At 46.6% G+C, this 16,859-nt stretch overlaps 1 protein-coding gene across 1 annotated transcript in view; it reads left to right on the forward strand.

The window, feature by feature from the left end:
• Positions 1-16,859, forward strand: part of LOC147882555 (DENN (AEX-3) domain-containing protein) — a 129,953-nt gene that overhangs the window by 100,140 nt on the left and 12,954 nt on the right. Inside the window, exons 12-16 of the mRNA XM_087400380.1 lie at positions 2,791-2,865; positions 3,015-3,065; positions 3,271-3,348; positions 10,745-10,879; positions 11,000-11,107. Of these exons, the coding sequence (XP_087256506.1) occupies positions 2,791-2,865; positions 3,015-3,065; positions 3,271-3,348; positions 10,745-10,879; positions 11,000-11,107 (447 nt within the window). The remainder of the gene's footprint in view (positions 1-2,790; positions 2,866-3,014; positions 3,066-3,270; positions 3,349-10,744; positions 10,880-10,999; positions 11,108-16,859) is intronic.

Here is a 16,859-nt window from a genome sequence, read left to right on the forward strand (position 1 = left end):
CAAGGATAGGGCCAACCATGGTAGCTTGCGTCGCTCCATAGTGTAAGAGCCATACTCTTTGATGAGTTAGAGATATGTGATAACGTGGAACACTGGATCAAGCTCTGGTGGAGAAACTCCGAATGCAGCCAGGACTATCAGATGTGGGACTGAAGGCTTATTGCAAATCATCTAGTCCAATGGCTCGCCAAGGACCTTGCTGAGTGCTATGCTAATAATTTCAAAACCTCGAATACTCAAAATTGGTACTCAAAATACATATCCAGGTATGTGGTGGCTTCCGATGGGATGCGAAGATGTCTCGTATTTGTGTCTGCAGAGTCGTCTGTTGTTGTGGCGAGGGCACGGTCTGCGTGATCTCTGTACCCGATGGGCCATATCAAAAGTGACACCTTGGCTCGGACAGTCCCTATTGAGGAGAGCTGTGATAGGCTGAACCTCCATCGTACATGTTTTGATCACCCTGTGCATCATGCATGGTCTTTGAGTCTCTGGCGCAGTCGCTCTGCATCGTCTCTTTCCACCGATCCACTCTGAGATTGATATATAGTCGACCATCGACATGACTATGTTGTACTTAGGACTTAGTACTGCCATTCTGCATTTTTGCATTTTGCATTGGTATGGATGCTCGTTTAGTAGCTCCACTACCACAGCTCATAGACCCACTGGTCTTCCGAAGACTTTAATAAACTTTCTTTCTTTCTTTCTTTCTTTCTTTCTGCTCTCATGTCATCTATCTCCTCCTCCTTTACTTCACTCCCGCGGTTGAATCGAATGCATAAAAGTCTGTGACATGTCACGGTGTCTGATCTAGCTTTGTCTCCTATGTTGCTGTCCCCTTCTATTGTCACATCTGCCGCAATAGGGTCTCTCTGTGGTGCCACATCTTCATCAGATAGAGACCAACACAGACCTGGTGATGAAAGTGGATTAGTCGGGAGTGGCCCAAAACCGTGAACCTTGTGAAAGAGATAGTGGCGTCGTCCTTGGATCTTATAGTAGAGTGGGCAAGTTAATTGGAAATCCTCCTTTGTGTCCACCTTTGCCACAATGTGCATAACTTTCATATCTGCTTCTCTCTGGGCATGCCTATGGCTATCCCTGCCTTGATCCTCAATTGATAGGATGAGACCCGCATCTGTCTGATGGCAATCTTCAGTGCATGTGAGACTCTTCTATCCTCTAGTTTTTGGGCTCTGATAATCATTCCATCCTTTGATACTCTTGGAAAGTGGTCATGGTAGAATTGGATCTTGGTAGGGAACTCCTCCCCCCCCCGGTAACCACAAGTCCATGATGTATAGAGTTGGAGAAGTTTAAACTGTATGATATGGTTGATCTCATCTTGTGGGATCAGGGGGACGGGGTATCCAAGCTGTAATGGAAGGGCAGGGAGGCGGTTCATTTGAATTCCTTGATTGGAAAACCATCTAGATATGCATGCGTACCAGGCTGTGCTAACCCTACTCTCTCGCTCGTCTTTTTAGTTGACTCTTGTGCAAGTAGTTTCGAGATAGAAAAATCCCAAACTCTATTAAGTTACGTCATTGTCTAGAAGATGGCATCCGTCTGTAGTGGTGTCATGGCGAACTCTGCTTGTACAATCTGAGGGCTTACTCTAAATCATTGTGGACCCCATAATCACTTGTGTAGACTCTCGAATCTCCGCCAATTAGTCGCCGATAGATCACTCCCTAGGAGGATGTCGCATACATGGCTGTCGTCCTCACAAGTGTATCAAATAGCCACTCTTCGTCAAGGGGTTTGGGAAGTGTTTCTGAAAGCATTGTTGCTCTAGTCGAGTGAGAGCACCGCACCCTGCCCTAGTGTAAGTCGTGCCGTGGCTGCATAGATCATTGTGAAAATTGGTCTCATGAAGACTGCCCCTAGATAGGTGTATGACTGCACGATCTGGGGTGGGGACGTGACAGCTTGCTGGGGGGCAGTATAGAGCATAAAAAGGGGGCTATGGGTTTAGAGAGCTAGAGGCGAAGGGGGGGCGACGGGCAAGACGTAGGGGAGGGAGGGCTAGCAAGGGACAAGCAGCAGGGGAGAGCCTCTTACTATCTGTCACTCTTAAAAAGAAAACATTCTTCCATTGCATTATTTGCTACGGGTGTTAGGATTTATTTGTTTGAATTTCTCCCCTCCTTATTTCAGCATTTCTGCTAAGAGGCTCTGTAGGCCGGGGACCTTCCCATTTGCTAATTTCTTCAACCCCTTGGCAATGCCATCCTCAATAGTGATACCATTTGCGGCCGTGATAGAGATTTTTCTGATTCTCTTTTCCCTCCCTTTCTGTTTCGCAGAGTTCTTTAACAAACATTGTCATTCCTTCCCACTTTACTTCCCCTTTTTGGAATTTGTTTGAATGCAACTTCTTGAAGAACCTTGTTAGATCCTTGAATTGCTCAAACTGTTTGTCCTTAATAAGTTTTCTTTTCTGAGCATTATTCTATATCTCTTTCACTTGCTGGTTTATTTGCTGCTGCTGCTGATTTCCATGCTTCACTGGAGCTTAATGTCTGCTTTAGATCCTACAAGATCTAAACCAGTATAAGAATTGCATTTCCATGTTGGACACATTAGGTCAATAGGCTGGTGGTGTTCGTCCTCTATCTGTAATTTGTATCTTTATTTGTCGTGCTTCTTCTGCTTGCCAAGTAACCTGCCTTCGCTGAAGGACTACCTTGCTTCTTAGAATTGGAATTTGGGACTGCACCTTCGCTCAATAGAAGGACTTTTAGACAGGGAACTAATGAAATGTAAAATTTGACTTCTGAGCAGGGTGTGCTTTCAGCAGTGGTCTTGTCAACAATACCTCTGATCAGACCATTTCAATGGCAGAGTCTCATTTTGCCGGTGTGTAGATCTTCCCTTATTATTGTTAATAATAAATGTGTCTGATGTGGGCAGGTGTGTAAAGAAATGAACTGTGAGAGTTTATCCTTGGAAGTTCTTGTCTCTGATTTGGAAATTGCTGGTTGCTCTCTTTTGCTCTACTGCTGCAGATACTGCCCAATCAGATGTTGGACTTCCTGGATGCTCCTGTTCCGTACATTGTAAGTTTTTACTATATTGTACAAAAAAGAAAAAAAAAGGCTGCAAAAAAGAAAGGCTCTTCTATCTTTTCTCCCTGTTTGTTCTTTCTTTTACCAGAGTTGTAAAAGACACTATTGGGGAGCAGTCTTTGTGGTAAAGTTATCTTCACATCTACATTATGCGTGGACATTTTATTTGATATGGTTGACGAATCTCTATCGGCAGGTTGGTGTGCAACACAAATCCTCTGCCGTTCGAGCTAAATCGTCAAATGTGGTTCTTGTCAATGTGCAAAGGGACAAGGTTTGAAACACGGCTTTTCTTTTTCAGAATAACACCTTGTTTGACTAAATGGGGCTAGTTGTTTTAGATGTTCTTCTTTTTTGAAAGTTACTCTACAAGTTTTGAAGTTCCTAAATGTGCGTATGTGATCTTGTTATGAATTATTTATGTAGGAGGTGTCTTGCTAAAGTCTGTCATTCTGCTACTTCTCTATTTCCTCGAAGATTTCAGCGAGAGGATTCTTGCAAGCATTTTCTGTTAAACTGGTTGTAAAATATATGGGCTTTCAAAAGTTCCAGTTTAGAAATGTTTTGCAGTATCAGAGTCATTGTCCTTGGCCCTTAATGTCTCAGTTTTGTCACCTGCTTTTGTGCGTGTATCTGTTCTCATGAGAGAGATGTTTGAAGAGAGACGACAAAAGTGTCATTCATGCTGTGACGTATTCCTATCCTAAAACCTTACACTTATGAATTGTTGGATGAATGGACAATCCAAGGGGCTTATTGAATCACACACACACACACACACACACACACACACACACACACACATATTTTTAGTGAAAAATTTTGATTGATTATATTACAAGAGTAGCGACCTCAAAACGAGGCAGCCGAAATTACATCAGCTGAAAATCTCAGTGTATGCTAGATATACATCATGATCTATGCAGCACGTTTGCAAGCAATCAAAGAAGGATTGCTGCAGAGAACACTTAAAAAAGCCAAACAGGGAAAATATAGGATCACTAAAGACTTTACAGTTCCTGTCTGTCCATAAAGTCCAGCGTGCCCAATAGCGAACCCAAACAAAGAAAAGAAACTCCGGTCTGGGTGGATGAAAACCAAAGAGCCAAAAACACACACACACACACATCAAGTGAAATCCCTTCTTTCACCTAAGCAAAGGATATTTGGCAGTTTCTTGGATAAAGATGAGGAGATTTATACAGGAGACCTTAACGCAATTGCACAATGATTTCAGATCTCAGCTACAAAAATAGGCAATGACCCCGTATGGTTGGAATATGATAAATGATAAAGAAGAGTTGAAATGGGTAAGGAATTCAAAGGATAAAAGCGACGTCACACAAATGGGCAGACATCTCTTGTCACGCAGAGGGTGCTTTGATCTCAGAATTGTGTTTTGTACCCAAAATCAGTAGAATTTACATGCCAAACTCCTCAAGGGAGGGGTGTGATAGACTATGTACTTATGCAGTCTCAAACAGTAAAATAAATTCAGAACTACTACATTCGCAAGAAACTAATATAGTCCCCCCACACAGCCCCTTGATTCTCGCAGTGAATTGCTCTTACACAGCTCAGTCGCTGAAGGAGCAAATGGGAGAAAGGAGGCTTAAGTTTGGACTACGAAAATCAGATATGCATCAAATTACTCGGATTGAGTGTGAAAGTTTGGGGGCTTTTGTCAATTTCATGTACTTTTGTCTGTAAAATTTGAGGCTTTAACCTTAAAAGGTGCTTTATGTAGACATACAAATTGACATTTGCCAATGATTGCAGAAATTGTAGAGATGTATAGGCTCTTTTGCAGCCATTTTTGGGCATTTGCAGGGATTCAACTGCTTTTGCAGGATTTATTTTTCATTCTATTGAAATGGCATAGAATGCAAATGGTGTCTTTGGCATTTAACCCAAGAGGATTACGTTGGATGGTACCGACTATCTCTGTGGAGTTTTATGGTAAAAAGTGTATTAGTTGCAAATAATCTTTGGAGATATGTCAGCTGGGGATGAGCGGCGTCCTGCAGATTTTGCACCAATCAGAGGTGGATAGGAAGTTGTTGGACCTTCATCTCCCACACAAGGTCAAAGGAGGTGGGATTCATGTGATGCTTAGGCCCTACCTGCGATCTCTATGGCAATCAAGAGATCCATGATTCCTTATATCTGTTCGTACAAGGTTTCTTGAGATTTTGTATCTGGCTAAGAAAGTGGCAAGAGGTGCTTTTCTTAAGAAGGAGCTTGAGGATTTGGAAATACATGAAGGTGACAGCATGGATGATCATCTTACAAAGATCCAGGATCTTAGGAGCAGGTCCTAAATAGTGATGAAGCCATTCTTGAGAGGCACTGATTCCTAGGACATTGTCGTCTTTGCCAGAGACATGCCTGACTTTTCACACTTCTCTTACTTGTCTTTGAGGTCTAATGCTCAACACCTTAAGTTGAACAGTTAATAGTCTGTTGTAGTAGGAGAGGAACAAACAAGGAAGAATAAAAATTCGTCAAGGCATTGCAATGATCAGGCATTTGCCACCCATGACAAGGGCAAAGGCAAAATGCAAGGGCTTTTCAGTCCAAGACTGCTTTAGGACAGCAGCCAAATAAAGCAAAGTTTGTTGATGCAGGGCAGCTTGGACACAGCCCATTAAGAAAGGAAAATGCCACTACTGTACAAAGCTAGGTCCTATATAAGTGAATGTAGGAAGAGATTGGCCAAAGAAAAGAAGAAAGAGTCAAGTTTGGCTGTTCATTCTTCTACTGGTGTTGCAAATAAAGCTGATAACTCAGCAGACTTACAGGATGAATGGGGTTTTTTGTTTGCAGTTATGATGTATCACATGAGCACATGTCCCTGAATGTGAATGAAAAACAGGTCACATGGTACAATTGAGCTTCAAGACACATCACCTTCAGGAAGGATTTGTTCGGGCCTTTGAGGGCTGCTCTGTCTTGTGAAAAGGTCACTTTGTGCTGATAATTCTGCCTGTCCGGCTAAAGGCATGGGTGAAATAAATCTTACTGCTGCTGGTGGTACAGATTTGTGCATTTCAGATGTTTTATTTGTGCTAGGTATAAAGAAAAATCTTTTTATCAGTTTTCTCTTTTGCAAAGCAAGGTTATGCTGTAAAGTTTTGAGGATGACAAATGCACACAGTGAGGGATAGACAAAAGGACTATATTGTTATGACATGCCGGGTTTGGACATGTCTCTTGGTCATCGCTTTGCGTCTAACCAGGGCTACTGTGACCCTCACCCCCGTTGGGCAGGACCCGACTCTAAACAGGGAGGGGATGTCCCCAAGTGTGATCTGTGTGTCAACCCTCTGTCTGAGCTGTTGGGTCACAGCTCTGGGTCACGGTTATGTCGAGGCCTCGTCTCGTGGGTGTCCATGTGATCTGGCTGGAAAAACACTGTGATAGAGCTTTGAGAGGGATCAGCCAAGGAAGAAGTCTGCTCCTGTCTTCATGCTCGAAGCATCCTCTCGCGGTGTCTGAGTGCCTCATGAAGAAAACTTGCCAAACATCGCTGGTCTGGGTAGGAGATGAATCGGGCAAAAATCCCATAGTTGTCTCTGAAGGCAGTAGAAACGTCCGCGGATCTCATAGTAAACAGGACATCTGAAGATGAAGTGCTCCTCTGTCTCCACCTCCTGCATGCCACACAAAGGGCATATGCGCCTCTCCTTGGGTAGTCGCTCTGCTTTGCCGCTCTCAATACGAAGTCTATGTGAAGAGACCCGGAACTGCCCAAGAGAGATCCTCAGTGAGTGGGGTAAGTAAATCTGCGTGTACACTGGTGGGTCAATGAAACCCTCCGCTGTGATATGTAAGAAGTGATCTCTCTGTAGAGAGAAAGGGGGGGGGATATTTGTTAGGTGCATTCAAATCATAAAAGGGGATATAACATCATCGTGCTATGCCGTACACACCTCATATGAATGGTGTGCTGAAAGGAAGAACTGGACCTTGATGGAGCTGTCAAGATGCATGGTAAAGGGCAAACATTTGCCTCACAAGTTTTGTCTTTGAGGCCATCATGTGTGCAGCACACATTCTGAACAAGTGCCCTACAAAGGGTTTGAAGGCAGTCACTCCATTTGAGGCCTGGTATGATAGACGGCATAAGGCTTGACTATCTGAGGACTTTTGGCAGCATTGTTTGTGTTCGTGTGCCTTCATTGATGAGAGGCGAATTAGGTGACAAGGTTTGTCAAATACATATTGGTTGGGTACAGCAGTGTCTATGTGGGATACCGTGTCTTTGATCCATGCAAGTAGAGAATCGAGATGCTTTTTTTGCAGGGAGTTGACCTAATCAGAGGTCCAGGAAGACCAGCCACTTGTCGCCTAATGGATGGGTAGAAAATCAGTCTTAGAAGCAACCCATTGCAAGCCATGAACTGGAGGAAGCAGTACAGATAGAGAGAGAAGCCATGGAACAAGCTAGAACAATTGGAAGTTGGCTGATCCGTAGTTTGCAAGAGAGTAATCTCGCAGCTCCTCTACCTAATAGGAGATGGTGGGTTGGTGCAAGAAATGCAAGAGCATGCAGATGTGGGGTATATGAACACTTTCTATGATGCGGATGAGCCAGCTTCATTTGAAGAAACTCCAGAATGAAGTATTTATGATGTATGAGAGCCCTATGATAACATACAGCCAGGTAGTTGGCTGTCTTATCTAATTCTAATACATTGGACCAGATATTGAATTTGCTCTTTCTCTCATACTACCACTTTTATGCACATTCCCTATACAAAGCTTTGGCAAGGAGTTCAATGTATATTCCATGACCTATAGGGTACATAGAATCTTGGATTGTTTTATCGGTAGAGGAGGGCGGGGTGGCTTGTATTTAGTACTTTCAGTGATTATGATACCAGCCAATCCACTAGTGGGAATTTCTTTTTCTTGGCAAGTCATGCATATCTTAGTAAAGTAAGAGACAACATTGGTGCCACGTTACCTGTGAGGCTAAGGACAACAACAGTATGTTGTGTTGGCTGAGAAGGTTACTTGCAGATCTTTGTGAATGTCAGCAAACACTCACCACAATTGTGACAATCAGAGTGTAAAGTATGTGGCAAGAAATCCATTTTTTAATACAAAACCAATGCAGATTGAGATTCACTATGATTATGTGATATAGAGGCTTCATGCAGAGGGGAGATCACATTGACCTACTACTGTACGCAGGATAGTGTTGCTGATTTGTTTATCAAGGTACCATGCAGAGAAAAGTTTGAAGGATTCGACAAAGCTTTAGGCTTATTTCCTTTTGGTGATTGATCCATTTCTTTGTACATGTCCCTATTGTCACTATAGGGGAAATTTATTAGATTATGAGGGTGGCATGGTCTGAATATACCCTTGGGGCATTTTTCCATGCAGTTAGGAGGTTTTGTTTCCCTAGGGTTAGTGTCCTATGTAGAGGATATAAGCCTCATTTTTGGTTATTCTTTGGAAAACAACTCTTGCATTCTGAATGCAACTCCACCTTTGTTGTTCTCATCGCCAAACCACAATGGTGGTGAACCGGGTCCTTTTTGTAATAGCCTGGTACATTTCCTCATGTAGGTACTTTTACAAGAGGTGCAGGGGAAGCTGAGGCTTTTAGTAAGCAATTTTCTTTGGGCAGGCTTAGACACCACACATGATATTTAGGCCATGGTCACCAAGAAGATAGTGATTCATCACCCCAGGCGACGGAAGGTCTAGATATCATTGATCTAGACATGCAGAGTAGGGAAAATTTGTCTCAGGGGTCTGGTTCTAGGCTCTGAGCCTTGGAGGATCTACGCAGGGTCTTTTACGTATCACGCCTCGCTTAGGAGAACAATGGCATTAGTCTCGCTGATTGATCTTCACAGAGGCCTGTCTCACAGGGAAGGGATCATCAATGATGCAAAGCTTGATGAGAGTGTGACAACAGCTGTTAATCAATCTCATTTGGGCCAGCCCCCAGGGCAAAGATGAGCTTGAATGATAGATCCTTGATCTGGCACCCAGGCATCCGAGGCTAATAGGGTCATGCGCTTTGAGTGGGCACGGTGGGACAATGGTATGGTGGGATCCTTGGGAGGACCCCCCTAGGAACTCGAGGAGAAGATGAGTGTGCTAGCCCACTTGAGAGAGGCTAGTAACAGGATTCAAGAGATCGAGGAGGTCATGTCAGAGGCATGAGGAGCGTGGCTTGATTGGACCCCAGATCCCGAAGACCATCTACGTTGGTTTGGACAGTTCTCTAGGATAGGAGTTCCTCACAGAATCTTTCATCTTCAATAGGACCACGATGACCCCTACCCGATCTTTTTCAATATTGGTTGAGTGGGTCACTCTAGATGGAATTAGAGCTAGGGATAGAGACACGCTGGACGATGGAGTCTTAAGACGCTGTGGAATGCTAGAGGATTAGAGAAGTTGTCTAGTCGGGAACGGAGTTATACCATTGACCCCAAACCTTTCCATATGGGCAGGATCACTCATGTGCTGGTTATGGGAGGGCCTTTGGTTAGTAGGAGGAGCTGCATGAGGTCCTTACTAGGTTTTGGCCAGCCTTTGGACTAGCATCCACTCCAGGAATATCTCCTGGTAGCTCATGGAGATTTGCCCGTAAGATCATGATTGGAGCAGATGAGGGCAAACGGGGTCTATCACTGCAATATTCTCATGGGGCTCCGAGGATTTGGTAGGGCTTCCTTAGGATGGTGGCCAGGATGCGTACTCGATGAAAGCTCACCTAGGGCATGGCAGCTTTGTTGATAGAGGAGCAACAGTCCTCTCCCATTGAGATGGTTGCTCCAGCCTATAGGATAGATGGTCTGAGTGTCAATTGCTTGGATATTTAGGGCTCAGTCCCTTCCTCTCTCAGGAGATTTGAGTTCTGTCCGCAGGATGGTGTGTGGGAGACGATGGCCAGCATTACAGCTTGGAATATGTGAGTGGTGGACTGCAGCTTAGTGAGCGGGACAAGCAGATTTGGTCTGCGGCCACCCTCATGGCATGATATCATCTACACTTTGTGGGCCACTTGGGAGCAGGGCAGCGGCTTACAGCATGTTTTACCGGGTATTCACAAGCACATATATTTCTTTAATAGTAGCTGGCCAAAAGGATAGGCACATTAAAAGGAAAGGGTAGGGCTAACCACATGGATGGATCTAGGAAGACTGCCGAAAACTGGGAGCATCTCTGCAACCCATGGCCTGCATGCATCAAGGAATCCGCGTCCCCACCCTGGTTGTTGGGAACTTGTTTCCAGGACACTAAAGGCAGTGAGCTGGGGTCACAGGTCGCATAGCCGCCAGTTGGCCCTTTTGATTGGTCAAGCATCCCATGGATTGCTGATCTGTATCGTTTTCTCAAGTTTTCCTTGAAGGTTCTTTCCTTGGAAAGGGTCGATGGTTTACGGGGCAAATATGGCACTCTCTCTTTTTTACCTCCTGTTGGTTTTTGTTAATGGGTATGTTTGTGAAATCAAATTGACATATATTGTGCAAATGGTTCTAATCTTAAGTGTATCAAGTCTTGATGCTGATATTTTTTGTTCTTTTCTAAGAAGTAATTTACCTGGATACTCACATCAGTTTGCAGATGTCTCTTGGGTTCTTTGTGTTAATTGTGAGTCTCAGTTGTGTGTGAACTTGCCCTGCTTAAAATGCATGCAGGTGTCAATGCCATCTACTCCGCAGTTGCCTCATCTGAGGGAGCTAATCTCAGCTTTGGAGCCTTATCATTCAAGGCTTGCTGCTGAGTTAGAATTTGCTAGAAAGCATCCTGTACATGTCTACAATGACACCCAGGTAATCAGTAAACTTTTTGTTGCTGAATTATCTCAGCAGCTAAAGTGCCTGCTATCATGTCAGGAAGAAAGTATGAAGCTGCTATCCCATCCACCCATTTATCTCTGTGTTGATCTTCAGGCTCATGCAGCTGAAAGCTTTTTGGCTGTGTTGAGGAGCTATCTGGAGTCGCTCTGTGGAAATTTGCGTTCGCACACTATCACAAATGTCCAGTCAAACAATGACAAGGTGACGGTTTGTCTACTTCAGTCCTTCAGTTTAGGCTTCAATTCAATAGCCACATACAAATGAAGAGTACATGCAATATGTTGGGGGAGAAAGAACCTTTGTTGTTTTAAAGGTGGTTTATCTTTTTGATATGATTTCTTTTGTTAAACTTTAATTAAATTATTACAAATGCTTGTCAAATTTAGACAAGGTGATCTGACTATTTTCCATCCATCCAGGTCAGTCTTAGTCCCCATAGAGTATATGGAAAACCTGTTTTCTGTGGTACTAAGAATCACTGGTCTGAACTTCGGCTATCTTTCTTTGCTTTCCAATGACTGACATGGAACTTGAGACAATGGAAAAATGATCTTAAACAAAATGCACATCTCAACAGCATGCATTTTTATGTTCTTTGTGCTCATGAGCAATCTCACTAGCGTATGTGCCTGTCTGAGACGCTACCATGGTGTTCCAAGATTTCTTTGAGATAATCCCATTTCTTCTGGCTGCCCAAAGAGGCTGTGCAAGCTCATGCATTAGAGACTTTTTATCTTCATCCTATATTTTTTCCTGATGGGCAAGCGTGGCATCGTGAAAGAGTGTGCTGCTCATTACTATATTATCCCATCTGCCCTTATCTATTCCAAACTCATGGGAGCTGGTTCTCAGTTTGCATAGTAGCTGTCTCTTGAAGTAAGAGATGCTATCATTGAGATATTCCTGTCTCCTATAAAATCTTCCATTTATCGTTTCAGCCTAGTTTCTTCCTCCCTCTCCGCCCAGCCCCTGCCTAGCCGCCTAGCTCCCTCGCTCTGCTCCGCCTACCCTGCTGCTTTGCCTACCTTGCTCCGCTTTCCCTGCTCCTAGCTGCTCTGCCTATCCTGCTCCCTCGCTGCCCGGCTCTCAGCTGCTCCACCTGGCATGCTGCTCCGCCCGCCATGCTCCTAGCCCGCCTTGCTGTTCTGCTGCTCCGGTGCCCACCATGCTCCTCTGCTGTCCTGCTGCCCGCCTTGCTGACTCTGCCTAGCTTGGCCACGCCTGGCCTGCCCTTCTTGCTGCTGCTGCTGCTTTCTTCCAGCTGTTGCTGCCCCTCTTTTGCCTTTGCCATTGTGCCTAACCCCCTCCCCTCCATTGCGCCTCCTCTCAGCCCCACCCCCCTAGCCAACACTCAGCCCCTCTCACACACCCCCTAACCTTGCCTCCCATTGCGCCTCAAATTTCTCCTACACTTTGACCCCCAGCTTTCTTGGACCTGCAAAGAAAGCACAAAGGAAGAAATGACAAAAGAGAGCAACAACAACAAATGCAACTCACTCTTGATGACATGATCAAGCACAGCAATCGGAGTGGCCTCCAGGTGGATAGCATTGCCACAAAAAAGCAAGCCACCAAGGCCTCTACTCAAGCAGCCTCGACTTCTACATCGACCCCCACACTGGACTCTACATTGACTTCTCCATCGATCCCCACAACAGCCCCTATCTCGGCCTCCATACCAGTCTCTACATCATCACTATCACCAGTGACATCACTCTTGTCACCTACTTCAGCATTAAGGGGAGCAGCACCATTGTCCACGACCATAGTAGCGTTGACATCAGAGGTGATAGCGCCAATAGCTGGGCTAGGGACTGCCCCTTATGCCTCCTTCCTATCACCGGTACCTCTCAACCAACCACCCTTCCCTTCATCAACTCAACCGAGAGCAACCCCTGATCATACGGTTCCATGACACTCAGGCACGACTTTCAGCTCTACGACGCAGGTCAGTCCTTTGAGATCAGCCAACGATCTCTATGGATGAGGACCTCACACCTCTACAGGTTGAGGAGAGGTGCTCTTTGCTGCAGCAACGGGATCAGGCCGCGAAGGAGGGGAAGTGGGCAGTGGTACGAGAGGGACGACTACTTACAGGCCCCCCTAGGGCACCTGCCCCCTCCCCTACATAGGGAAGCGGGGTCTATGAGACTCAGATATCCGAGACCCTGTGCTGCACCATTTGGAATTGTAATGGTACCTTATGGTCAGAACCAGGGAACTTCTTGGAATCCTATACAGGTCACGACATAGTCTTTTATATAGACACATAAGAGTCCAGAGCGCCCTCTTCCAGTAGTCAGTGGATATACATGGGAGTCTACGTACAGAGATGAGACGATGGGTACAGGGGGGGTTCGAGGTTTAGGTGGAGTTGCAGTCCTTTTCAGATCCACACTTCTGGGACCATTTCAGTAGAGTAGAGAGATGCACATTTCAGGTTTATTTGGATCCGGATTTGGCACATGGACAGGCGAGATCTGTTTGTCGCAGTTTGCTACTTCCCCCCTGAGACCTCCCACTTTGCCAGAGATATCCGAGGTGATGATGAGACATCCCCATTTACTGCTCTCAACCATTTGATGCCTCTTGGGGTGATGTCTTAGAAAACACCTACAGGCCAAGCCTTGCTGAAACGTTTCCGCCATGCGACGGTAGCTCGAGAACCTGGAGAGCCTCGCTCCCAAATGGTGCGAAGTGTGAAGATGATGTCCTGCCAGATGGATGGTGGAACATGGTGCTGGCCCATAACCCAGCTACAGCGAGCAACCCAGATGTTCCATGCCGTGATGTTGGCTACTGTCTCCCACACGCTGTCCTCCGTCGAAGGAGGAGGTCGATGAGTAGTGGGAGGGGTCGCCTCATGAAACTCAATGCTGTGAATGCACATGCCCTGAATCCTGTATGCTGGAGAGACCAAGTGAATGGGAAAGGCATTGCCACCCTCTGACAACCAAGCAGCCATGCCCCACGTGAAGTCCCTCTGCGTGCCCTGAAGCCTCGCCACGATCCAAAGCGCTCCTTGACATATCCTTTGTGCTGCTGGGCAGCTCCAAAGGCAATGGGGGATTATCTCCAAAGCCCCGATTGTGCATCTATGGCAGCTACCATCCAGCTACCATCCACCCACATTTGCTCCAACCAAGGGCCGACAGGAAGATTTCCATGCGCTATCATCGAGAAAAAGTAGGAGATCTTCCGCGGTCGGAGAGTGGACCAGAGGCGTGTCCAAAACTTGGATCTCACCTCTCGAGGTAACTGCTGCGTTGCCCAATGCCTCTCTCGACGGAGTCCAGGCTACCGTCTCCATAGTTGCATCCGTATGCGTATAGGTGTTTTTTCCGTACGCGTTGCGTACGGCCGTACGTATGGATGTCCGTACGGCTTTCCGTACGTTTTTTTTTTTTTTTGGGTGGTTGTTTGGGGTGTGGTTTGGTTTTTTTGTTTTGTGTGTGTGTGTGGGGGGGGGGGGGGGGTTGTTTTGTTTGGGAGGGGGGATCGATTTTGTGCCTGGCCAAAACCTTGGAAAACACATTTTGAGCACTATTCTAATCCGTACTCCGTACACTATTGGCCAACTTTGGCTGTGGTTGGCCTCAAGGATGGTCTCAAGGAGGAGAAGGATGAGGAGGAGGAGGATGGCACTGATGCAGATGATGATGAGGATGAGGATGAGCAAGAGAATGAGGATGAGGATGAGGATGGAGGCTGTAGCTTGAGGCTTGAGCCTCATTGGTTGTGAATCGTGATGCATTTCAATTTTCAGCTTTATTTCCGGGCTGTGGCAGCCTTTTCTTCTATGATGTTTTGCCTTTGATGTTTTGGTGTAGTACCTACTTCCAAGTTTCCCGTGCCACAAAGATGTGAGAGGAACTCTAATCGTACCTCTGCATCAGCCGGGAGTCTCGTCCACGTCTTGAAAGATCGAGCTGGGCCGCTGTCCCACTGTGCCCAACTAATGTCTAACCTCTGTCCCAGCATGCGACTATCCTGATCTCGGACCCCTTCAGGTGCCAGACCAAAGGCTGTTGTGCAAAATCCTTTGAAAACTGAGGACTAGCCCGGATAAGACCCCTTGCCAATCGTTGCCAAACTCTAAAGAGGCTTCGCATCAAGGGAGAGAGCCATCTGTGTGACTGCTGCCACTAACCACCCGTGCGTGGGGTGTTCCGAAGGAGATCACGCTGCAGAAGAAGCTTCTAGGGCTCTGTACCTGGAGTGAGGCCCCTCACTACCAACTTGTCCAACAGGGCTTTGCTCTGGATCTCCGGATCAATGATGCCTAATCCTCCCTCCCTGGGCATGAGGTATCTTGCTGTCTGTACCCTCGGAATCCAGCGGAAGCCCAGTGTTGAGCCCTAATCCTAGATCTCCTGTACCTCCTCTGTCGTTGAGAGAAAGCCGACTGATTAGGTCCAGTTGATCCTGGAGCTTGAAGCTAGATAATACACTGCCAAGGCCTCCCTAACTGCATCCAAGCTCTGAGTTGAGCCCTCTACAAAAAGGGTTGTGTCATCTACAAACTCTGAGTTGAAAAGCTCCTCCTGCGGGAGTCTCATCCTCGTGAGTCCCGCCAACTGAGACCTCAAAAAATACCCTAGGGCATCGACCACAAAGAGGAATAAGAAAGGGGCAAGGGGGCATCCCTGCCGAACCGAGCAGGAAAGCGAAAAGGCCTCCCCCGTGTAACCACCAATAAGTATCTAGCTCGAGCTACCTGCATAGAGGGCTGAGACACCCCTGATCCAGCGATCCGAAAAGCCAAGCCTCTGCATGGTGCCCTCGAAGAAAGACCACTTCACTCTGTCATAGGCCTTGAAATCCAAAAGCAGAATCGCGAGAGGTTGAGACTCCTCTCTGGCCCAATCCAGTGCCTCCGAGAAAGTAAAGATGTTGTCCAGGATGCTACGCTCCTGGACAAAACCTATCTGCGTGTCATGCATGATGTCCACTAGGTGAGGACGAAGCCGCAAGCTCAAGACCTTGGCCAAGATCTTGTACGTAGTATCAAGGAGAGTGATCGGTCTCCACTGTCTCATGTCCGAGCGATCCCCCCTCTTCGGGATCAGATATATCCAGCCACGATTCAGGGTCGAAGGGAGAGAGCCTGAGTCAAAGATCTCTTGAAAAGCCAAACGGAGGGGGTATGAATGCACTCCCAGAAGCACCTAAAGAAAGCCGGGGATGGCCCGTCCTCCCCGGGACACTTCTGGGATGGAAGAGCCCGAAGGGCCTCCCAAAGCTCCGTATTCGAAAAAGGTGCATCTAACTGATTGCTCACACCCTGAGAGACAACCTCCGAAACGTGCGCCCAAACTGAATCTCGAGCTGTCAAAACCTAAGGGGACTCCTCGGCCTGGAACAAGCGCCGATAGAAATCGGAGGTCAACTCTAAGATCTCCTGTGGATCCGAGTGCATCTGCCCACACTAGAGTCTCTCAATCTCTGCAACCATTGGCCTGAAAGAACTACTTGGTCATCCTGTCACCCTGCTGTACCCATCGAGATCTAGAGGAGTGGTAGAGTACTCAGCCCGTCTCACCTTAGTATCTTGAAGCTCCAAGCGAGTGCACTCATACCGGTCTGCTAACCACTGCAACTTTGAATCCTACTCCCGAAGACGCTCAATGGAGGCCAAGTCCTACCGCAAAGCCCTCTCTCTCCTGAAGAGTATGACGGCGGTGCATAGCATGGGTGCGAAGACCCTGACTGCTTCATTGAACTGCCTCAATTGCCCACACGGCCCAACCTCCCTGCAGGGGGGACTCTGGTTGTTGCCAAATAGCTATAATGCTCTGTTGTACCTCCTCCTCCTCCTCCTCCAGGAGCAAAGCATCTGGAATGCGGACCCCTCTTTGCGGTAGGCCACGACGGGGCTGCTCTAGGTGAAGAACGATAGGGGAGTGGTCCGAGAGGGTAGTCCCTGCCTAAATACCAGTGGCTCCACCCCTAT

The sequence above is a fragment of the Dipteris shenzhenensis genome, chromosome 29 (assembly GCF_047967505.1).
Source record: "Dipteris shenzhenensis isolate YYH24624 ecotype China chromosome 29, Dip_SZ_1.0, whole genome shotgun sequence".
Lineage (NCBI taxonomy): Eukaryota > Viridiplantae > Streptophyta > Polypodiopsida > Gleicheniales > Dipteridaceae > Dipteris > Dipteris shenzhenensis.